The sequence below is a fragment of the Eptatretus burgeri genome, chromosome 5, assembly GCF_056783735.1.
Source record: "Eptatretus burgeri isolate ZD-2024b chromosome 5, Ebu_testis_v1, whole genome shotgun sequence".
Classification (NCBI taxonomy): Eukaryota; Metazoa; Chordata; class Myxini; order Myxiniformes; family Myxinidae; genus Eptatretus; species Eptatretus burgeri.
The window spans coordinates 63,700,604-63,725,573 of NC_140965.1; the positions used below are offsets into that span (position 1 = coordinate 63,700,604).

Genomic DNA, 24,970 nt, shown 5'->3' on the forward strand with positions numbered 1-24,970 from the left:
GGTTGGCATTGCTGTAATTGCAATACTTAAATCCAAATTTTTGGAGCATCTGAATGAATATTTCTTATTCAAAATAATACCCTAAGGATGTTAGGAGAGTATTTTTTAAACTACAACAGTCATCTATCTATAATTCCAGCTGTGTGTGTGTGTGTGTGTGTGTGTGTGTGTGTGTGTGTGTGTGTGTGTGTGTGTGTGTGTGTGTGTGTGTGACCGCTGTTTCTCGACAACCGCTGGTCCGATCTAATTGAAACTTGCCAGGTATATTGCTGGGGACCTGAGTGTGTGCCTTTTCAAGGTTTGATATAGTTCTTTATCCGTTTCAGCTGTTTCCCAAGGTTTGAAAGCTGTTTTTTCCCAAGGTTAGAATCAATTGTTCAAATTATTAATTAATCCAAAGGATTGAATTTTCCCAAGGGAAACAGCTGTTTCCCAAAGATTTGAATTAATTGTTGTGCTTGATAGACATTTGTGAATACATTAACAGAGAGAGGAGCGAGAGAGGGGGGGCGAGAGAGGGGGGGCGAGAGAGGGGGGCGAGAGAGGGGGGCGAGAGAGGGGGGCGAGAGAGGGGGGCGAGAGGGCGGGGGCGAGAGGGCGGGGACGAGAGGGCGGGGACGAGAGGGCGGGGACGAGAGGGCGGGGACGAGAGGGCGGGGACGAGAGGGCGGGGACGAGAGGGCGGGGACGAGAGGGCGGGGACGAGAGGGCGGGGACGAGAGGGCGGGGACGAGAGGGCGGGGACCAGAGGGCGGGGACGAGAGGGCGGGGACGAGAGGGCGGGGACGAGAGGGCGGGACGAGAGGGCGGGACGAGAGGGCGGGGACGAGAGGGCGGGACGAGAGGGCGGGACGAGAGGGCGGGGGCGAGAGAGGGGGACGGCGAGAGAGGGGGACGGCGAGAGAGGGGGACGAAGAGAGAGGGGGACGGCGAGAGAGGGCGGGGACGAGAGAGGGGGACGGCGAGAGAGGGGGACGGCGAGAGAGGGGGACGGCGAGAGAGGGGGACGGCGAGAGAGGGGGACGGCGAGAGAGGGGGACGGCGAGAGAGGGGGACGGCGAGAGAGGGGGACGGCGAGAGAGGGGGACGGCGAGAGAGGGGGACGGCGAGAGAGGGGGACGGCGAGAGAGGGGACGGCGAGAGAGGGGGACGGCGAGAGAGGGGGACGGCGAGAGAGGGGGACGGCGAGAGAGGGGGACGGCGAGAGAGGGGGACGGCGAGAGAGGGGGACGGCGAGAGAGGGGGACGGCGAGAGAGGGGGACGGCGAGAGAGGGGGACGGCGAGAGAGGGGGACGGCGAGAGAGGGGGACGGCGCGAGAGAGGGGGACGGCGAGAGAGGGGGACGGCGAGAGAGGGGGACGGCGAGAGAGGGGACGGCGAGAGAGAGGAGAGACGGCGAGAGAGGGGGACGGCGAGAGAGGGGGACGGCGAGAGAGGGGGACGGCGAGAGAGGGGGACGGCGAGAGAGGGGGACGGCGAGAGAGGGGGACGGCGAGAGAGGGGGACGGCGAGAGAGGGGGACGGCGAGAGAGGGGGACGGCGAGAGAGGGGGACGGCGAGAGAGGGGGACGGCGAGAGAGGGGGACGGCGAGAGAGGGGGACGGCGAGAGAGGGGGACGGCGAGAGAGGGGGACGGCGAGAGAGGGGGACGGCGAGAGAGGGGGACGGCGAGAGAGGGGGACGGCGAGAGAGGGGGACGGCGAGAGAGGGGGACGGCGAGAGAGGGGGACGGCGAGAGAGGGGGACGGCGAGAGAGGGGGACGGCGAGAGAGGGGGACGGCGAGAGAGGGGGACGGCGAGAGAGGGGGACGGCGACAGAGGGGGACGGCGAGAGAGGGGGACGGCGAGAGAGGGGGACGGCGAGAGAGAGGGGGTGAGAGAGAGGGGGCGTCACAATGCAAGAGAGGGGGAGAGAGGAGGAGGCGAGAGATGGGGAGGGCGAGAGAGGGCTGCACATACTGGCACTCACCTCCGGGCACGCACCTACCAGCCCGTACTAGTTAATACAATTCAACTATAACCACAAAATAACAACACTATCAAACTTCAGTGGTTTCCATATGTTCCACAAGTATTATTCCATTACTGGAATTATGATTCAGTGTACAAACGAAGTATATTTGTACAAAATTCAATGTCATTTCATGTGATTAATCTCCTGTTGAATGCCATTGAATAACTTTCCGGAGAGGACATTTTTGACATGGACATTCAATCAGTGTTGTAACAAGATAAATTACATAAATGTAAATACCTTTTACTGATAATGGATATTCATGACCATGTCAACCTTACAAAACATCAAAATTTATAGCCAGCAAGTAGTTTCCTTATCACTCGTGGCAGTTTAGGTGTTTCCAGAGAGGACATATTTTTGACGAACACATGTAAGGCAATCTGTGCAGGCCATGCAAATTGAAGGTTATTGGTTACACTCAAACTTTGTAGCATAATATCAGTGCAGGTATATACACACTTGGTAAAACATACACTAAACTTTAAAAAAGACCCTTTATTTATATAAAAAAAAATTCTTCTACAATATGCATTTCCAGAGGACATTTTTTGACGGACGAACGGTGGGACATATTTATTGAGGGTGAAATAAATATTCATAGTCTAAAATGAATAATATGTTGTGGACAAAGTACAGAAGAGGTATTAAATTGATGCAACAACAAATAAAAGTCCCAATTTCTGCTTGTATTTGTTTATACACTGTGAATGCAGTGTACCTGGAGAAAATGAGAGCTATTTGTCAAAAAATGGCAATTTTTATGCCATTCTGCCAAAAATTGACATTTTTTTGTCAAATAAAAAGTGGTCCAAGTTGTGCCATCACTAGTACCAACTACTGGCCCTAATGACAGAGATACTACAGCCTCTCATTTAGCTACTAAGCATGCAAGCGTACAAAATACCAGAAATGACCATGACTGTGAAACCAAGATAATAGTTCGTTGTTTTTCAAAATCATATGTCCTTCAAAATCAAGCGTCACAAGAATGTTGTATTCCATTGCTTTTCAAGAATGAATCCACAAATGCTGAGAAAATAGACAACAAATAAATAAAACACCAATGCCCAAACAATCTCAGGAAATGCTTTCAAATTACAATACAAGAAAGAGGCAGAGTGTGTTACTCCAACCATACCTTCAGGTAGGCGAGGTGGTATTCCAGCAAAACGCGTGCATTACTTATGTTCTCTTTTGTACCAACAAATGTGAATGGAACCAGACCCTATAAAACAGTAACCGATGAAAGGTTCAGCAACAATCAAATATAAAATCCATTCAAAATTCTTCTGAAATCTACATTGGCATCGTCATGACATTGCACCCATGAAAACTCTAGAAACACTAAGCAGGCAGCCCTACGGTTCAAGCAGAAGCCAAAAAGCTTTCAAACTTTATATTACATCCAATGACTGCCAAGTCAGTGTGTACATTTGTCATTCTCCACACCTTGAAATGTATCTGTACAATTGGTAGAGATAGGTGTGTATGCATTAATGTTCATGATTTCAGTGAAGCTTTAATTTTTGACAGAGATATGTTTTACTTTTTGAATTACTTTCAGTAATAACGGTTTTACCAAACTAGGAAACATCCGTTCCCATCAGGAAGAAATTATGGTGTCGGCAAAATATCTTGCACAATGCCATGTTTAGTCTCCCCCACCCCTTTATATAAAGAAAAACGAGTAGTGCCGACCCGTCACTTCGCTGATGGACCAATTAGTCGTCCTGTTAGCCAGATTTTTTGGGCGAGAGGAAGAAGGAAAGGAAGACAAATTTACCCGTCCGTGCATATAATGCTTTAACACCTACTCCTCACCACCCTGCCCCCCCCTCCCGTGTCCCATCCTGCTCCTCCCCCCCCCATTCATCCTGATGTCCCTTCCAATGAGAAATGTCACACACAATGACAGGCTTTGACAGGCCCCTCAATTTTTTTTTTTGGGGGGGGGGGGGAGAGAGAGGGCGGTGGAAAAGGGAAGGAGAGAAAATTTACCCATACGAAGAGTGCTTTAACATCAACGTTGCCCGGGTAAAAAAGGAAATTTTAATATCCTCTGCCACCACCACTAGGTGGGGCTATACGATACATCTTTACAACTACAACTTACACCCCTCCCCCCCCCGCCCATACCCTCGTGAGGCCACGGCCACATAGCATATGTTAACCTCCACACAAACTTGTATTTGCACCCCGAGTTTGTAACTTAAAAGATGTAGCCGAGCATATGGAACAAAGCGAGAGATAGAGATAAAGATAGATATAAAAAGGTCTAAGTGGTCTAGGACTCTAAATGGTCAAGGGTCTAATTACAAGAGGTCTGAATGGTGTTAAGGTCTGAGGGGTCTAAAGGTCGAAAGGTTCTAAGGGTCACAAAAGGGTATAAAAGGTCTAAAGGGGGAAGGGATCTAAAGGTGTCGAAAGTGTTAAATGGTCTTAAAGGTAAAAGGGGTCTGAAAGGGTTTAATACGTCTTGTGGGTCTTACTAGTCCTCAGGGTATGAGTCCTTGGGATCTTAAAGGGTATTCAACAGTCTTTGGGGTCTCAGCAGTCTAATGGGTCAAAAAGTACATTCCAATAGCACATATTTAAGGCATATATGTGTGAAGTCAGGGTGCAACTAACGTTCAAACAGAACATAATTACGACAAGCAGTCACAAAACTTCATGGACAGACTGACCGTTTTTCATTTTTCCTTCAAAGCATCAATATTTATTTGCAATTGCACAGGAAGAGAAACGTGAATAAGTAATATTGGAGCCAAAGGAAAATTTGGAAATTGTAATACCCTCTGCCAGCACCACGAGGTGGCACTGCATGGTACACATTTACAAATATAATTTACACAGCCACCACCCCCCCCCCCAACACCCACACCGCGTGAGGCCACAGCCAAGTTCCCCCCCCCCCACAAAGTTGTATTTGTACCCCAACTTTGGAGTTCGTAACTTTAAAGATGTGGCCGTGCATAAAGAATATATAGATAGATAGGGGGAGAGAGGAGAGAGAGAGGAGAGAGAGAGGAGAGAGAGAGAGAGAGAGAGAGAGAGAGAGAGAGAGAGAGAGAGGAGAGAGAGGAGAGAGAGAGGAGAGAGAGAGAGAGAGAGAGGAGAGAGAGAGAGAGAGAGAGGAGAGAGAGAGGAGAGAGAGGAGAGAGAGAGGAGAGAGAGAGAGAGAGAGAGAGAGAGAGAGAGAGAGAGAGAGAGAGGAGAGAGAGAGAGGAGAGAGAGGAGAGAGAGAGAGGAGAGAGAGGAGAGAGAGAGAGAGAGAGAGAGAGAGAGAGAGAGAGAGAGAGAGAGAGAGAGGAGAGAGAGAGAGAGAGAGAGAGAGAGAGAGAGAGGAGAGAGAGAGGAGAGAGAGAGAGGAGAGAGAGAGAGAGAGAGAGAGAGAGAGAGAGAGAGAGAGAGAGAGAGAGAGAGAGAGAGAGAGAGAGAGAGAGAGAGAGAGAGAGAGAGAGAGAGAGAGAGAGAGAGAGAGAGAGAGAGAGAGAGGAGAGAGAGAGGAGAGAGAGAGAGAGAGAGAGAGAGAGAGAGAGAGAGAGAGAGAGAGAGAGAGAGAGGAGAGAGAGAGAGAGAGAGAGAGAGAGAGAGAGAGAGAGAGAGAGAGAGAGAGAGAGAGAGAGAGAGAGAGAGAGAGAGAGAGAGAGAGAGAGAGAGAGAGAGAGAGAGAGAGAGAGAGAGAGAGAGAGAGAGAGAGAGAGAGAGAGAGAGAGAGAGAGAGAGAGAGAGAGAGAGAGAGAGAGAGAGAGAGAGAGAGAGAGAGAGAGAGAGAGAGAGAGAGAGAGAGAGAGAGAGAGAGAGAGAGAGAGAGAGAGGAGAGAGAGAGAGAGAGAGAGAGAGAGAGAGAGAGAGAGAGAGAGAGAGAGAGAGAGAGAGAGAGAGAGAGAGAGAGAGAGAGAGGAGAGGAGAGGAGAGGAGAGGAGAGAGAGAGGAGAGGAGAGGAGAGGAGAGGAGAGGAGAGAGAGAGAGAGAGAGAATGCCATTTATATACAGTACAGTACATACCATCGGGGTGTGGTGAACCGTGCGTGCTTCCCCATTATCGGGTCGCTCAACTGCATTTGATTTTTTATTTATATATTTTCATGTATTTTCTTTTTTCATTTATTTATATTTTCATTTATTTTCTTCTTCTTTTTTCATATATTTATATTTTCATTTATGGATGTTGTCTGACAATTGTGATTTTTTTTTTTTTTTCAGTGTACCAGCTTCGATGTCCATTGGCACACATTTCAACTTTCTACGTCACCCAGAAGGTACCAATCTTTAATAGTGAGTGAGTGAGTCAGTGGTTAGAAAGAGTATTATATATTAGATACTAGCAAATACCACCCATCACTTCGCTGACAGGGATACAAAAGGGGCGAAGGGGAAAAAAGAGGGGGGGAAGAGGGAGAGAGGGGTTGGGGAGAGAGAGCGGGGAGAGTAAAGAGGTGGAGGGGAAAGGAGAGAGGTGGGGGGTAGGGTGCTTCATAATAGGGGGTAAAAAAAAAATAAAAGTATGAATATTCATGCTCCCTGGGTGTGCCTTTGTTCCATTTGACAGTACAAACATACACACCAAATATGAAGCAGATTGGAGGATGTTTAGGGGTTCCTCAAGTTGGCACAATATTGTTGAAATTTGCCAAACTGTAACTGACAACTTGCCGTCGAATATGCACAACGCAGTACACTTCACAATTAATATGGTTGTTTGATATTTTCAAAAACCACAGCAGTCATATAGGATGAAAGAATAGTTTTTCCAAGGAGACCGAGATGAGCTTTTTGACATTGCAGTGCAAAATGCCCTCTCCATAATGGACATAATTGTGCCAACTTGAGGAACCCCGAAATATCATGGAATTTTGTTCATTTTTGACCGATAAGTTTTTATGGGGTATTGGAACAAAGGCAAAATCAGGGAGCAGCAAAAATCAAACTTTCATTTTTTTGGAACACCCTAGCGGGGGGAGGGGGGATTGAAGAGGGGGGGGGCAAGGTGTGGGAGTGAGGAGGGGTGGGGAAAGGAAAGAGTGCGAGGTGAGAGAAAGAGATGGCAGACACGTGGTGGAGCATTAATGACGATTCATACGGTTTCATCAAAATTATTCTGCAAAGAATAACAGTGAATATTGAAACAAATCAATATGTGGAATCCATTTTCTACTGGTCATACTACAGACACAGCCCAGAGACAAACACTGCTCGGACACGTACGAAGACAAACACTGCTCGGACAAGTGCAAAGACAAACACCATCCAGATATGTCCAGAGACAGAGACAGACAGGCAGGGGAGGGGAGAGTGAGAGGTGTGGGAGGGAGGGTGCTGCACTGCAATGGAAGGGAAGAAAGACAGAGTACATGAGTTCGCAGAAAGACTATGTTAAATGCTTTATTAAAAAACGCGCGCACGCGCACTCACACTCACACTCACACTCACACTCACACTCACACTCACACTCACTCACGCAGCAATTTTTGGGGAATCCTCAAGTGGGAGTCAGTGTGATTATCAATTGCATACTCGCTGTTTACAACCCAAAAACCTTGAGTAGCTTTCACCGAAAAACAATGTTGCATTTGTATAGACATTTTAGGGAGATGTTCACAATTATTAATATTAATAAACAGCTGCGTGTGACGGGTGGAAGATTAAATTAAATTTTTGGCTCGGTAATCTGGAAAACACATTAATACGGCAAACGGCTGGGAAATAGTGTTATTTCACCACTCGCTCAGGGCGACGGAGCGCGAACCACTCGCTATCGACAAAGGGTGCTCAGCAAGTCGCTTAAGCACTCATGCAAGCACTCCAATTAATTGGTCAAGAAGGAACGGTTGGCTAGGCCGTCGCTGCATCCCATATATGATCCCCTTAAGTTTAAAAATCGGTCTTCACCATGCACGCAGCAGTTAATGAAATAAAATGAATTCGTTCAAATGATGACTATCCACAAAAGAGTTGTGTTGCTTGCTCGTGTCACGTAGTACATGCAAACGGTGTAACTTTTTTTTTTTTTTTAAACGTCCATTTTTCACCAGATTTGTTTGATTCCCTGAAGAGCACCCTGTGAAACCTCTGAAAATATACACACAGATGGAGCAGACGCTATGGATAGGCAATCCCTCTGGGGGACAAGGGCACGAGGTCTCGCAGTGAATGCATTAAATCATTCGCTCAATGAAGCTGGTTAATTTTCGTAGGAAAGTGGAATTAAAAAATTATGATTATAAACTATCGTTAAGAAATCGTTCTGGCCTGTTCCAAATTAAGTCATGGTTGAGCAGGACAAAAACAAAAACATGGCTTCAGACCTGAGCGAGGTTACCTTGGATACACCTTAAGACCCCACAGGAAGTGATGACCGAGGATGCGCCTGATAAAGGATATAATTCAATAAGGCCGTTGTCAGGTCAGGTCAGGTCAGGTATGGGAGCATGTGCCAGAACAGCACGTCGCTGCGTCCACTTTCCGCCGGTACTCCAGGGGCCTCCGTCTGGCCATCCCCCAGGCAGATGCCAGGCCCATCCCCATCTCCTTGAGATGATGGTCAACCTGTTGCAACCATGAGGCACATGGTCGACCCACTGGCCTCCTCCACTCATGAGACTCCCTCGCTGAGAGAATCTGGTGAGCAGGATCAGAGTCAGGAAAACGAACCACATGTCCATACAGCCGCAACTGACGCTCACGGACTATGCAGGTAACAAATCTCATCCGAGTCTCTCTCAGCAACCACTCGTTGGACACAAAATCCGACCAGCGATAGCCAAGGATTCTCCGAAGAGACCTGGTACCAAAGGAATTAAGTCTCCATCTCAGATCCTTGGTCAGAGTCCAAGTCTCGCACCCATAGAGCAAGACTGGAAGTACCAAGGACCTGAAGACTCGGACTTTCGTCCTCCCGCACAGGTACCGGCAGCGCCACACCCCATGATCCAGTGAATCCATGACTCCCCAGGCCCGACCCAGACGTCTATTGACCTCTGACTCGCAGCCAGCAGAGACATGAATATCACTGCCAAGGTAAGTGAATCTCTCCACGACCTCAACATCCTCACCACAAACAGCAGCATCCAAGATGTCACCGAAAGCCTGGATCTTAGTTTTGACCCAAGAAACCCGTAATCCCAACGGCTCCGACTCCTCATTCAGCACCTCGAGGGCCCCCAAAAAGATATCTAAAGTCTCCGCAAAGATGACTGCATCATCTGCGAAATCAAGGTCCGAGATCTTGACATTCCCAAACGATGCACCGCAGCTTGATCTTTCCGACATCCTCCCTAAAATCCAGTCCATACAAGTGCTGAAAAGTGTGGGGGCCAGTACACACCCCTGACGAACTCCAGTAACTGGAAATAAGTCAGAGATGGTATCACCACACTTGGTGGTAGATCACAGTCAGAGATGGTACCCAGAAAAATTTAGAATCAAAACCATAGAAATGCGCCATATAACCAAAACCTGCCATGTTTGTTGTGCTTAAAGTCCTCTCCCGTGGTGAGGCTGAGTCTTTGGGCCTCTCCCTCTCTCACCGCAGGCAGGTCGATGGTCTTTCTGTCTTCTACCGTCTCCTCTCCGGTCTCACCCCCCCCTGCTGTCAGCAATATGTCCCCTCCATATTTCCGCAGGGCGCTCAACGTCCGCCAGCAACCCCCTTCTGGTAAAACAACCAAAATCACGAATCACTGCTCACCTTCGCTCTTTCAATCCTCTTTTTCCCCGCCTTTGGAATAAACTCCCCCACTCTCTTCAATCCCACTCTTCCCTCCAGGCCTTCAAAACATTTGTTCACCACCACCTCTTATATGTCCTCATCCAAAACCACGATCTTTTCTACCCCCGTTAATCCACCCCAAACCAACCTCCTTCAAATTTCCTGCAGTGTTCATCTTGTTTACCCTGTGTTCCCTGCCTCATCCCTCTCCCTTCCACAGATCTCCTAATGTCTCTGTTCCCCACTGTTTTGTCCTTCCCTCTCCCACCCCTCGTCTCATGGCCCCCCTTGCTGTGCGTTGTGTGTTAGCTCTCATACGAGCGTTGACAATGGATACAAAAAAAAAATAAAATAAAAATAAGTTGATCACACCCATGATCAAATGCCTAAATGTATCCATTGTTTGTGACAATGCCAGTGACTATAACATAGCATTAACTTACATTTCTTTCAAATAATAAATGGAAAACTAGACACAAGTGGACATCGTGAGGTTCACAGATATGCTTCTGCCCACATTGTCTTTGCTTACTCTAACTTTGACCTTAAACCTCAAGACCATTTGACCTCAACGTCTAATCTGTGCACATGCATCATGTTGTGCTTGTACTTAGTTCAGTTCAAATCCCTACCTGGATAACATTCTAACTTGACCTCTTCATGCTAAAATCTAATCAGTTAAGCTTTGCATCATTATGCAAACTTGTAATGAGTTTGACATGGATCCCTTCAGTCGTTCGTTCCCAAGTTATCGTGGTAACGAATACCCATCACGGACGCATGGACAACCCAAAAACAATGCCTCTGGTGATTTCATCAGCAGAGGCATAAAACATCCCGAGGATAATACGAAGCAAAGGTGTTAAAAACCTTGGATGGAGCGGAAAGGGGGGGGGGGTGCAGAAAGAGACACCATATAAATGACAGACAAATGTAACGATTACAAAATGAATAAATAAAAATCTAAACAGCACCGCTGACATACCCCAGCAGGAGCAGCCTTTTTTTCATTATCACCTTCGATTCGGACTCGAACTACACCAGATTTATCAACGATCTCTTGGATAACCTTTCCACTTTTGCCAATGACCTTCCCTAGGAGAAAAGCACCATAAAGAACACTTGGATCACAAACGTATCGTGCTCACCACTGCCCCAGCACAAAACAAGCATAAAGCTAATCAAAAGGATCTGGTTCTTAAAACATGGCATCATCTATAGAGATGAGAGATTGCACTAGTTTTAGACAGAGACAAGTTCAAAAACTCACCAACCAGGTCTCTCGGAACTGGCACAGACTCTTCGGTAAATTCCAAGTAGCCACGAGCTTTTGTCACAGCTTCTGCACTCTGAAGAATGATAAATATATGAACAACTGGCCCTTGTTATTACCCAAAAATATGGGATCACCATTTCTTTGTGAAGTTTTACAATGGCTGTAATGAAGCAATGAAAAGCCATAATGAGTGGTGTATTTATTAAATCTGCAACGAGAAAACACAATTTTGACACGAATATGTTAATGGATATGCCTCCACCCACGTTACACGTCAACCCAGTGTTACATTTGATCTCAATTGATGGTCACGAGAAAAATTAAAGGTTACATGAGAGAGAGAAGAAAAAGATAAGTGGAAGAGAGAAAACATCAGATGCCTCGAACTCGAGTTCTGATCTGCAAAATGGTTTTCACAGGGCACATGACCATCGATCTTATGACCCCAAAATCTAATCAGGTCATCTTTGCATTATAGTTCACACTTTTGCCAAGTTTGGTTGGAATCTCTTTAGTAATTCACAAGTTATCATGGTAATGATAACTTGTGTCAAACCAGGTCACTCTACCCTGGATATGCTGCTTTTGCTCTCCCAATAACAGATGGAGGTCCTCAATGCCAAACATGAAATCAGAGCCATCTCCCGAGACATATCGCGTGCCTTCAATAGGGTCTGGCACCCTGCCCTGTTCACCAAATTCTCTTCCTATGATATTCAAAGTCATTTCCACTCATGGCTCGCAGACTTCCTCTCCTGTCGCAGCCAGCATGTAAGTGGACTTCTCTCATCCCCTCTTCCCGTCCAGGCTGGAGTTCCTCAAAGTAGCATTCTGGGTCCTGTTCTTTTACTGGTTTTCATCAATGATCTCTCTGGACTCTCTGGAAAATCCTCTTTATCTCTTTGCTGATGACTCCAACCTCTGCTGTATCATGTCATCCCTCAGATCAGCAAGCAGCAGCCTCTTCAATCTCTGCAGATCTGGACAAAATCACAAGCTGGTGGAACACGAAGAACATGTTTTTCAACCCTGACAAATCTGACACTCTCACTGTGTCTCTCTGAAATGCTTCAGGGTCCCTCTCAAGCTTCAGGGTCCCTCTTTCTGCCATGATCTTTCCTGGGAAAGCCACATTTCCAAGCTGACCTCCAAAGCCAGGCACCGACTGGGCATCTTCCGTCGTGCAAAGACCTTCCTTGGCACACCTGAGCTCCTGACCACATACAAAGCATTCATCTACATCCTGATGGAGTACTGCTCTCCCTTCTGGGCTGGTGCTCCCGCCTCACACCTTTCTCGACTTCACGCTGTGGAAACCAAGGCATTTGGGATCATTGGTATCTCCCGTGAGGAGGCCGAGTCTTTGGGTCTCTCACAGCAGGCAGGTCGGTGGTCTTTCTGTCTTCTCTCCGGCTTCACCCCCCCCCCCCCCCTGCTCTGTCTGAGATGTGTCCCCCGTATTTTTTTCCACAGGGTGCTCAAGGTTTGCCAGCATCCCCCTTCTGGTAAAAACTACCAAAATCACGAATCACTGCTCACCTTCACTCTTTCATTCCTCTTTTTTCCCACCTTTGGAACAAACCCCCCACACTCTCTTCAATCCCACTCTTCCCTCCAGGTCTTCAAAACAGCTGTTCACCACGACCTCTTATCTCCCCCCATCCAAAACCTTGATCTTTTCTACCCCCACCAATCCACCCCAAACCCACTTCCTTCAAATTCCCTGCTTTCTTTCCTGAAGGTCCCTGTCGTGTAAGGACCAGAAAGTCCCCGTAGTGTCCATCTTGTTTATCCTGTGTACCCCGCACCATCCCTCTCCCATGTTTCTGCTCCCCACTGTTTTATGTTTTTAAAAACTTTCCTTCTCCCGCCACTCTCATACACGCCTCGGCAGTGTAAACAGTGTATACAAAAAAAGAAGAAAAAAAAGAAAAGAGCAAGTCTGGAGACGGCGATGGTTCACGAGCAATGTACACGGTTCGCCTTTATTTTTTGACCTTCGAGGGGACGCCATGGGCAAACTGGCGAGAATCGGGAAAAACGTAAATGATGAAAGTTGTAATACTCGAAGAGCACTACTTGCATACCAACTTTCATTCGAAACAGTTGAAAACCCAAGGAGCTCAATGCCAAATTTATTGATTTTTTTGACATTTTCTAAGTTCGTGACCTTGACCTTGGGACAAAAATGAAAAATCGAGCTCCGTGGGGCTATACAGGTGCCATTGGGCTAACCAAATACCGAAACCCTGCCAGATTCGACAAAGCCCTGCGGAAAAGATGTAACTTGAAACCGGCTACCCCCTAAAAACACGTTTTTTTGGGCGGGGCTCCGCCCATATTGGGCGCAGCACACCCATTCTCCGGAAAACACAACTAGATCATGATACAAACCTCGCACCCAAATTTTATCAAGATCGGATCAAAACCCACGGAGCTATGCTCGGGACAGACAGAGACAGACAGACACACACACACCCATAACGAATATAGTGGTCACTTACCGACTTGTGAACCAATATCTGCTACGCACGCATGGGGACACAGCCAGATGGCCAACCCAAAAAATAACCTTCAGCTGCAGGGTCATAAAAAGTTAGATTTTAGCCCCACCCCCAGCATCTCTCTCAATTCCCCTTCCCTCAATTGAATCTCCTGCCAACCTCCTTACCAGACCCCTCTCTCATTTCCCTTGGTCGATGTCTCTCTGTCTCTCTATCTCTCCTCCCCCCCCCCAATCTCTCCTGTGTGTATGAGAGACGAAAGGATTCATATATTGCAGAAACTCAATCGTTTCCTAGTATTTATCAGTGTGCATGCTTTCCAAGCCTTACCTCTCCATAAATGCGGAACGTGCTCGTTTCCTCGTCTAACTCTATGGCGGTGATGCCGGGCACGCGGCGAGCTTGCTGGATGTTGGCTCCGTGCGTGCCAATGGCCAAGCCCATGAGATCAGCACGTACCAGGAACTCTTCATGAAAACCTGACTGCAGCTGTTTCGTGTTCTATGGGAATGGGACGGCAGGATAGAACTAATCAGTCAATTTCTTTCTTTTTTAGTGATTGTATACTTCTTCATAAGTTTAGGCTCAACGAACACAGCATGAAACACAACTATCACTGCAGCAACAACAGCCCTTTTGGCACAGACGTTGGAAAATAACCTTGTTACCCCCTGTCGTTTTCACCCCTGTCTGTTACTTGGATAAAAACATTTTTTGCCAATTATGTTGGTATGTAGCATTTATCTGTCTGTCTCACGATTTTTGGCCACAGTTTTCAAGCAATCGTTCTGAAATTTTTTGTGAATGTACTGGAGGTGACTGGCCAAGGAGAGCAATGCTTAATTTTGGTGAAGCTCTGAATCTGGATCTGAGAATTTTTAAAGTGATTCTTCACCATCGAGAGATAGGGCCAAAAACCATATACCTGTATAGCACATTATCTCAAAAGGATGTGGATGGATTCCAACGAAACTTGGTGGACAGGCTGCTTGTGTGACGAGGACGAATCGATTTGGTGAAGATCTGAATCCAGATCCGGATTGGAGAATTATTTAATCTTCAACCGAATCTTCACCATTGAGAGTTGGAGCTAAAACGATATTGCATGATGTTTCAAAAAAATTGCGGACAGATTCGGATGAAACTTGGTGAATATGTTGGGTGTGTGACAAGGAATAATTGATTTGATTTTGGTGAAGATTGGAATCAGGATACAAGAATTAAGTGATTCTTCACCATTGAGAAATGGGGCCAAAAACTATGTACGGCATGACATCTCAAAAAAACCAAAAATTTTTTGGAGAGTTGCAAACCTATAGATTTTTGAGAAGTTTAAAATCTATTTAGATAAAAAAAAATGATGTTTCACATTTTTTCAACTTTTGGAAAGGTCGTTTTGGGGTGAAAAACGCATTTTTTTGAATTCCAATTTTAAAAAAATCTGAAACAATACAAAATAACCAACTGATGAGGGATTACTGTTAAATGGCCAACAATGGATTTTATAAGATAATAAAATGTTGCATTTTGACTGTCGGTTGCCATGGAAACAGCATTTTTGGAGTGGAATTGCCATTTTTTAATATATATTTTGTAAAATTATATTTTCCATCGGATGGCCAAAATAATTGATAAATATAGTGACCATGACTAACTTACACATAAGTATTATGATTTTCAAGTGTTGGAACAGTTGGTTGCCATGGAAACGGCCATCTGTGCAATGAAACATTGGTGTGTCTGTTGTTCAATATCAGGTTTCGGCACCTTCAGTAGTAAAACGTTTGATTTTTTGCCATGGACAGAATCAAGTACAAGCGGCTCTGGCCAAGGTACATATCTGACATGTATGCGCTTAAGACCAGCCGTCCAGAGACCTGGAGGAAGCTCGAAGCAGGCAATATTCCGGTCACCAAGAATACTATCCCATTTGTATTGATCGGAGCAGAGCACGCTGTTGAACATCTGAACAGGTTGCTGAAGGTTCACTCTGGTCTGATTGGCATATCAAATAATGCAAATGCCAGACAGCGATTCTTCTTGGCTGCACCTGAACTGTCACGCCTGTCTTGCGAGTTTAAGGGACAGTTTGGTCTGAAAGAAAGTGAGATCACTGAGCACCATGGCCCGTCTCCAAGTGTCAAGTGTGAACACAATGCAATTGACCGAATCAAGGCTGCCATACTTAGTCATGAAAATCCATTTGAAGTTGAGGGTAACCAGCTCTTCAATGTGGTCACCCACGCTTATGTGCCAGAAGAATTTGTACCACAGATACTGAACATTGATGAAACGGGACAGAATCTCTATGAAGATTTTGTTGCTAAACGGATCAATGGTGATGTCAGCCTATGGGCGCCGGTGAAGAAGGAGAAGAACAGAATGTACATGTCTGGCAATACAACACTAGCAATCAAGATCAGGGACAAGACAGTAGATCTAAAATAAACCAAGGATTTGTATGGTAGACCGATGGTACTCTCCAGATCCAGCAGGGACGTCGACCAGAAGGATGCAATTGGCAACTTTGAATTCACTGTGACACCGAGGGCCCTGTTTGCACCAAACGGTAGCTTACTGTCATGCACCGACAAGTCGAAGCTAATCCACAACTTGGAGAAGTTTGCCAACAAGGAACCGTCTTTACCAGAAGATGAGCTTGATGCTACACACATGGAACCGGCACCCGCTGATGCTGTAATTGATGGCAGTACAAGCACGAAGGTCGCAGTCGTGGATGGAATGGTAGTTGTCCAGAAAATGACCAAGAAACCAGCAATGGTCGTGACAGTGAAGGACCTCAGTGAATGTTTAAATGATAGGGTGATGAGTCTGGCCAGAGGCTTTGACCGTGTTATTCTTGTTTTTGATACATACAAGCAAGATTCCCTCAAGAGCACAACCAGAGACAAACGACGTCAAGGAAAGGCACCAGTACAATATCAGGTCAAGGATGATACCTGTATCAAACACATCATAATGAGTCGATTTCTGTCCCATGATCAAACCAAAGCTGATCTGACTGAATACTTGGCAGAGAAAACTCTAGAATACAACCGCGATTCAACAAAGGTGGTAGTCGTTTCGGCATCTGGGCGGACGTCGAGCAACAGGGGTCTCCAATTTGAGGCGAATAACCAAGAGGAGGCCGATACGTTGATGATCCAGCAAGCAATAGCTGCATCACAGCAACACACGGGAGATATTGAGCTGACGATATTCTCACCTGATACGGATGTTCTGATTCTTGCCATAGCAAACTATCATCTCCTGCCAAGACACACATCTATCTCAATGGCATCCAGCATTGTCAAAATCGAGCCAATCTGGAAGGCCCTAGGTGAGGAGAGAGCCCAGGCATTGCCAGCCTTCCACGCATTCACAGGTGCCGATAATACTGGGCGGTTCACTCAACATGGTAAGGCAAAGTGGTTCCAGTGCTACTTGAAGGCCGATGACGACATGGTAGATGCCTTTGCTATGCTCTGTAAGGATGCTGAACTGTCAGAGGACCTATACACAACTTTAGCAAGATTTGTCTGTTCCGGTTATTGTCCAAGTGGTGTCAATATTTCCAGCATCCCTGAACTTCGGTGGCATCTCTTCTGTAAGAACATGGCTGAGAATGACAAGTTACCACCAACTGTCGGTGCTCTGAGGCAGCATATCATGCGGGTACATATCCAGGCATACGTTTGGGGTCAAGCAAACATTTCTTGATCCATTAAAGAATGTATTCCACAAGGACACGAGTGGTCAACTCAAACCGACAACAACAGACATTCTCCCTACACCAAAGGCAATTATCGAGATAAGTTGCCAGTGCAAGACAGAATGTTCATCACAGAGATGTTCCTGCAGGGCCAAGAACTTAACACGCACTGATCTTTGCATGTGCAGCACTTCGTGTGAGAATGACGAGGACTCAAACATTGAACGGCATGACCACGATAGTGATGATGACGATGGCAATGATGAGTGACATTAGAGACAGTGATGCCAATTGGCTACAAACTCATATTTGACATTAAGTACATTTCACTGATCACCATATTCATGCATTACTTGTTTCATGATTTGAAAGCAATACATTAAATAAACGGTAATTTGACAAAATGATAGCAGTTTCCATGGCAACCATTGCTCAAAATTCAGATATATGTATTCTATATTAAGAACTGTCCTCGAGTTAACAATTATGCATCATCAGTTTCTTGCTTGCGATTAATTTTGAATTTTCAGAGCTGAAATTAAAAAAAAAATGGGTTTTTACCCCAAAACGACCTATTTGACCCCATTATATGCATTGAAAAAATGTGAAACATGGATTTTCTGTTTTCGTATTGTTTAAGCTTTCCAAAAATGTTGGGGTTAGCTGCTCTCCAAAAAATTCCAACAAACGTTAAATTATGGACACAAGGAACCCGACTCGTAGGCTATAAAATATACAATGGATCCCTCAAGCATGTGCAAATCATCGTGGAATGAAAAAAAAATTCTTTCTTTTCTTCAATCATTTCCTGCAAAAGTCCCCAATAAACCCGATCATTTAGTAGATAGATATACCGAGCTGTGATACAATGAACAGATTGAAGAAAGGAGTTTACGATCTTTAATAACGTACAAGGACGACATGATTTTAAAATCTCTGATGGACTCGGCCACACCTGGAACAGTGGAATGCATGACGCCAAGACGTAACAGGAAGTAAGTGCAGTACGTCTTAACTTTTAACCCTCAGCATCCGAGCACGCATACAAGCAATCCAGTTTTTCTTTGCCCTCGCAGCTGGTATTGCGGCAATTGCCATTGGTTATTATTTTATGTGAATCGGGTGTGCTTTAGAAATGCTGTGCCAAGTCAATGATCTGTGATCAAGGTGATAACGGTATGAAAACAATACCAGTATGATCATACTGTCAGTCAGGGTTTTCTTTTACACTTACAACAACAACACCGACGACACCTGCCTTCGCTTCCTTCCATCATCCTCCACCATTACACGCGTGCGTGTCAGCACGTACGTGGGCAGAGTTCATGAGGACCTGACGTCTCTCTCGCCCAATCTGGGGGATGCGAGCAAGGTTGCCGGACGGCCAATAGGCGCAGCCCATGTTACTCTCCTTGTTTGAGGGGCGGTCCGCCGCGACGGCAGTCACGCCCCCCCCTCCCCCGGTCCAATCAGCGGACTTGGCGCCCTTTTGGCCAATCACGGGGGCAACAAGTGAATCGCACGACGCAATCTGCCAATCAGGATGCGAGTGGCCAAAAAAGAAGCTCCTCCCACCAGAGGAGACAAGGTGGTTGTTGGGACGAGCAAAAAGAAAGAATTGGCATCCTGAATCTGCTTGCATGTGCGTCTCTGCCTGGGTTTGCAATGGACTGCATTCGGCGCGTTGCAGTGAACGGTCGAGTTTCATCGGGGGAGATCGCCTCGTCTCGCCTCCGCTGGATTCGGCTGCTCTGGTCCGTGCTTTTGGCGAATGGAGCTCCGGGAAGTTGTGGACGTCCAGCCACGCGCTCGTGGCCAGGTAGCCAGCCGTCCCGACTCCCAGCCAAACTATCCTCCTCGGCTAGAGAGCCGAATAAAGACCTCGAGGTCCATCTTCTCTTTGGGTATTTGTGTGTGCGTGTGTGTCATTGTGCCCAGTCTTGTCAAGTAGAACTGGTTAAGTGCTTTTGCTTGTACATTGATTGCATTGCTTAGTCGATTTAACTATACCCTTTAAGTGCTTCCCTCCCCCCACCATTATAAATAAATCCCCTGTTAAATGTTTCAGCTCATTCTTGTTCTTTCCTTCATTGGTTTAGCACGGTGCATGTTGGGTGATTAAAAAGGCCGTTGCTGCCGTAGTTGTGCATTTTGACCGACGGGACCTTGGTAACCATCCGCTCGGGTTCAGCACGGGTCGAGCACGCTAACGGCCCGACCCGTTCGAGCTCCGTCGAGGGTGTGAATTCCTTGGTAGCTCACCGCGTGGGCCTCTCGGTATTTTGAAGTTTGGCAAATAACCCTGTACCACGCGGTTGAATTATTGACGATTCACAGTCCTGTAAGGGACCCGTACCTTCGGAGTTATCGGAAAGGTACGATCTAGATTCCGGGTGTTCAGTGGAGCCGACTCTGCTGCTCCATCTTGCGGTCGTGCTCGTTGCCGATACCCGGCCCACAACAATAGCAGTACAGCAAAAGTGATGGATCCTGACATGTGTCGATTACTAATACTGATCTCGCTTTAAAACAAAATCATTTTTAATGCAAGTTGAAGTTTGAAGTAAAATAACCTTTACATTAGGCCAAAAAAAAAAAAAGTTGCATTGGCGTAACGGGTCACTGAAAAATAGGGTAGGTAGGTAGGGATTTTTTTTTTTTTTTAATAAATCCCTCCCAAAATCTCCCTCGGCTCGAGTACCTCCCCCCTTTTTGTCGGCGACCCCCCCCCCACTCAAAATTGAAAAAAAAGTATGGGGAAGGTTTGGACCATTTAAGATGGAAAAGTTTCAAACATACCAAAACATGGCTTTATTCTGTCAAATTTTTGCGCACGATTGAAGGCATTAAATTTGAGACATGTTTATTTAGTAAGAACAATAAAAATAGTATCGTCTGGACTGAAGCAGGCTCGACAAGTTGAGCTATCGCCGGTAAATATTAAAAAAAATTAAAAACACTTTCAGCATCAGCATATCTCTCGCTTGTGAAAGCTTGGTAAGACAATGTAGAAATGAGTTGGAACATGCTATTCAAATTTTATTGCAGGGTATATATGGATTGAAAGTCTTTCCGAAATTTCATTTGAGTCTAAATACAGACCTCGTAATATTGTGAGTATGCTAGATCTGTAAAATAAAAATGGTACCCCTCCCCCCCACCACCAAAAAGAGAGAAAATATTATAGATAAATAAAAATAGTACTAGCCTATTCTAGAGAGTAAAACCATTTCTATGTATAAAATTTCTCAACTTCACCGCAATATTTCATTTTTTAGACAAATCAGATTAAAAAGTGAAAATGTCATTCATTCCTGACTAGCCTGTATAGACCTAGCTGTGAAATTAAATCCAGAGTCTTGAGTATTTACTTGGATCGCTACTTAATAATAAAGGTCTAAAGTTGAAATCTTTAAATGCCTTTCACTTCAGTTTCATTCTTACCTTGACAATGAATTCAGCTTCATTCTGATTTCCTGATTTGAACCAGACTGCTTCTTTGTCCAGCAATAGTATGATGCTATTGAACAATTGGTCCTTTGCATTTAGTCCCTGTGCCTGTGGCATGCCAGAACTACAATTCTTTTTCAGTCCCGAAAGATCAAATCTTCCTCGCCTTGCGCCTGCAGCCATGAGGATTTCAAAGGCATTCTTGGGCAGTTCAGCCTCAGACGTAGATGCCGAATCATCGCTGAGCCTGTGGCTGAAGTAACCCACGACGAAGCGATAACCGAAGTCGTCTAAGATAGACACCTTTTCCGCCGCCAAAACGTCCGAAAAGGACCCTCCATCACTGCTAGACGCTTGCACGGAGGAAAGTATTGGAGCAGTGTCACAACTTACGTCTGCAATTCCCTGAATGATATCTCCAAGCCTCGCATCTTTGTCGCATTTTCGTAAGACGCTGAACAGTTTTGGAGGCCCAAGCATGCCAGTAATCTTGATAGAGTACGCGGCCATGTTGGAAACAGACGACGTACTGATCGAGCGAGGCGCAATATCTCTCCCTCGTACAGATGATATGCAGAACCGTTTCGCGCGCGCGCGCACACGCACACGCACACGCACACGCACACGCACACGCACACGCACACGCACACGCACACGCACACACACACACACACACACACACACACACACACACACACACACACACACACACACACACACACACACACCGAGCTAAACTATGACATATGCATAGCGCAGCGTGCAGCGGGTTCTGTCCGAAACACTTCCGGGTTTTTGCGATCGCAATCAACAAGATACTTGATATCGATAAAAAAAAACCGTAGGGTCGGCGGAATTTTTAGGGTCGGGCGGGTTACGCCAATGCAACATTTTTTTTTTTGGCCTTATGGGGGTGAGAGGGGAGGGCGGAGGGGAACCCCCCTCTCCCCGTGAGGGAATACTTCGAAAAATCACCGTGTGTCAATGATGTGTACGTTATATATGAATACGTAATGGAACATTGGACCATTACGTATTTTTGGAACCTGCGTAAAAATTTTATTTTATGTTTATACAATATCTATATACGGTATATACCGTAGACCCCACCGGTAGATTGATATCGAAAAAAACACAAAACAATATCGACGGAGCCGACTGATGGCTATGATGATTTGTTTTGTGTGCAGAAATCTAGGCTTATGAAGGAGCTAAATGACAGAGGACAATAGGTTCACTGACTGACTGAATCAAAGAGCAAAGGGGAACAGGGAGACAACATCACACGAGTGGGCTCAACATCAGCTCAAGCTAAACGTATGTTGCCAAGCTCTACATGCTAATGCCTAAACGCATACCCTTGGTGTACTACATAAAACTTTATATTGTTGTGGTTACCAGATTCGCAAACCACCATTCAGGTCCCTTAGGTGAGGTATCTCGGTAAGTGCATGTGTAGTTAGGCCCAAACCCGTTGTCTAGTGGGAATACATGTCATTTATACGTGCTGCGACTCTTCAGGATAGCCGTTTTTCTTTTACTATCTTTATTTTGGTCCATCCGCCATGATTACCATCACAACCACAACAACAACCACCAACCACAACGCCGCTTCACCACAACCGCCACGACCTTTACCGTCACAACTCGCCACCATCGCATCACCGTCATCTCGCGCCACTCATGGGCACCGATGCTGGACTCATGCAGAACGCGCGTCGAACAGCGTGTACAAAATCACGGATTTTGTGCTTCAAAAACGGATCAAAAACGACACACGCCCACTTTTTGCCGTCCAATCGGTGAGCGAGGGGCGAATTGGCCCCGCCCCCAGGGCGATCGATATATGCAAATTTGTGGATCAAAAAGCCTTCACGCCCACTTTTTCTCGGGCCAATGGGGAGCGAGGTGAAAGGTCAAAGGGAGGGGGTCAAAGGCGAAGTTACGGGGGGATAAAAGGACGGTGTTCGTCAGTCACAAGAAGAGAGTCGCAAAGAGAGAACGAGGGAGAGTCGCAAGAGAGAACGAGGGAGAGTCAGCAGAACGAGAACGGAGAGTCAAGAAGAGGAGAGTCGGAAGCAGAGGGTCAAGACTTCGCGGGCGGTGGAGCTGCTCGTCGTGTGCGTTGGAGTCGGAACGGAGGGGACGGAGCTGTGGAAAGGCGGCGACACCAGACGAGGGGGTGCTCGTGTCGTGCTGGAAGCTGCACCCGAGGGAGGCCGGCAGCGCGACCTGGCCGAGGTGGAGACGCTCGTCGCACATAATAAAGATCCTCTATACCCCGAGCATCAGCAACCCCCTCCTGTTTCCCCCCGCGCTGAGATAGTGCGACCAAGGGGGCCCCGTTCCCACCCCCTGCCAGGCACTGTCCACGAGGCCCGCGGGTTGCGGGGCCATCGCCGCTCCGCGTCTCATCACCAGACGGGTAGGCCCGACCCGGTCTCGGCCCCAGGCCTACCTCATTCTTGGGGGATTTCTTTTCCTTGGTTTTGGGTATGTGTTGTCGGCGCCGTCTGTGAAGTAGAATTGTATAAGTGTTGCCGTGTGCTCGGTAGTCGGTATTAGCTCTGCACTGTGTTTTCACTTTTATGTTTGCTTTTTGTGTAAATGGAATTGTGTTTTCTTTTTTGTGTGTGCATTTGGTGGAATTGTATTTGTGTGCTTCCCGTGTGCCGAGAATAAATGTGCTTTATTGTTGAACTGTTCTCCCGCTTCGCTTCGTCTTTTCCTCCATTGAATCCCCATCTTGCTTCACGTAAAGGGTTGGTAGTGGGCTGAATACGCCCGATAATTAATCGAACCGTCGAGGTCGACGATAACACCGCTCGGTTATTCTGATAGTACGGAACGGGTCGCTTAAGTGGCCCGTGTCCGAAGTCGACCTGCGGCGAGGTGCGATCGCCCGGTCTACCCTCCGCGTGGGTACTTAGGTAGTTCGAATTTGGCGAGCAACCCTATCCCACGCGGGGGCTGATTGGCTCGATCGCGGTGAGACCGAAAGGTCCACCCGTGACTGGTTCCCGGCGTTAGTCCGAGAGGGTCACGACTGGATTGTCCGTCCGGTGGGCGACGTGCCGCGATTCGAGTTACGTGGCCGTCGCACGCCGGCGGGCGCGAAAACCGCAACAATATCTTCTGAGCTGGTCATTTCACACCCAGACAGAGCCTTCAATAACTAGCTTATGGCACAGCATCAAAGCCTTAATCCTTCACCCCCCCACCCCACCAGCCTCCCAACCACCACCACCACCACCACCACCACCACCACCACCCAAACCGAACCTCAAGATGCTTGGTTGCCTCTTCATTGCGCGAGCGTAGCAACACCTTCGTACGAATGCTGCGGAAGTGCATTTCACTAAGAAGGCCTGCGCGCTTCACAGCTGCCTCACTGGTCGACTGTGGACACAAGATGCACTCACCACATCATAATGAAGAATGCATACACCCATGCTATAAAACCCAACCTCAAAACAAATGCTTCATGATTTGAACATTACTTGCTACCAAATGGCTGATCCCAACAAATAAACATTTTTGCACAGTGCAATGTAGTATTATAGTTCCCCTCTGTCAACAGAGGCTCCGAAGTATATCCTTTGGCCCTGAACATCCTTGGCTTCTCCAAGCAAGAGAACGAGGTTTAGACTTTGAGCCTTCTATTTCCCAATCCCAGAGGCTGCCATCCAAATTCGACCCCATCTTGTACCACCATCTCTCAGCCATTCGCTCCTACAGTACATGCTCATGAAATACTGTGTATTTGTTTATTTAAAATGAATCTCAAGACCAAATCCTCAAGGCTCTTTCCACTTCCAACTCCAATGATAACCATCTATCCAATTCTGTGCTTTCCTCCAATCATTTAATGAAGCGGCTCATGTGATCAACCCCAAAAAACTCCAATCAAATATATTGACGTTCAACATTAACATTTATGGCAGGTCCTTACCATCACAACAAGGTTCTTTCCCTCGGCATCACAAGAGATGAAAGTCGCCCCAATGGCTTTCTTGAAGTCACGATGTACAGCCTCACTGGAGCACCTGCGGCGATGTTGGAAAGCAACCCAAACTTTGACACAATACAAATGCATTCGGTTGTTATGTTTGGCATTTCCATTTGAGAACTGCTCTCTTGATGCTGGGATCACAGGTTAAAATCCCACATACTTACAATTGATGCGAAATATACACTGAAGTTTCTTGGTATCCCTGTCCGAAGCCTCATACAGTAAATTTCCCGACAACGTTGCTTCTAACAATGTCGTTTCGCTGCATCGCTAACCAATAAGGGAAC

At 46.7% G+C, this 24,970-nt stretch overlaps 1 protein-coding gene across 4 annotated transcripts in view; it reads right to left on the reverse strand.

Annotated features, from left to right (window-relative positions):
• LOC147026559 (RNA-binding protein FXR1-like) overlaps positions 1-24,970 on the reverse strand; it is a 58,978-nt gene that overhangs the window by 20,488 nt on the left and 13,520 nt on the right. For all 4 annotated transcript variants that reach the window (XM_085882098.1, XM_085882095.1, XM_085882096.1 and 1 more), the window contains 6 exons: positions 24,624-24,717; positions 23,954-24,070; positions 13,840-14,010; positions 11,000-11,078; positions 10,715-10,824; positions 3,157-3,243 (listed from right to left, as the gene is read on the reverse strand). In XM_085882098.1, coding sequence (XP_085738224.1) covers positions 3,157-3,243; positions 10,715-10,824; positions 11,000-11,078; positions 13,840-14,010; positions 23,954-24,070; positions 24,624-24,717 — 658 coding nt within the window. The remainder of the gene's footprint in view (positions 1-3,156; positions 3,244-10,714; positions 10,825-10,999; positions 11,079-13,839; positions 14,011-23,953; positions 24,071-24,623; positions 24,718-24,970) is intronic.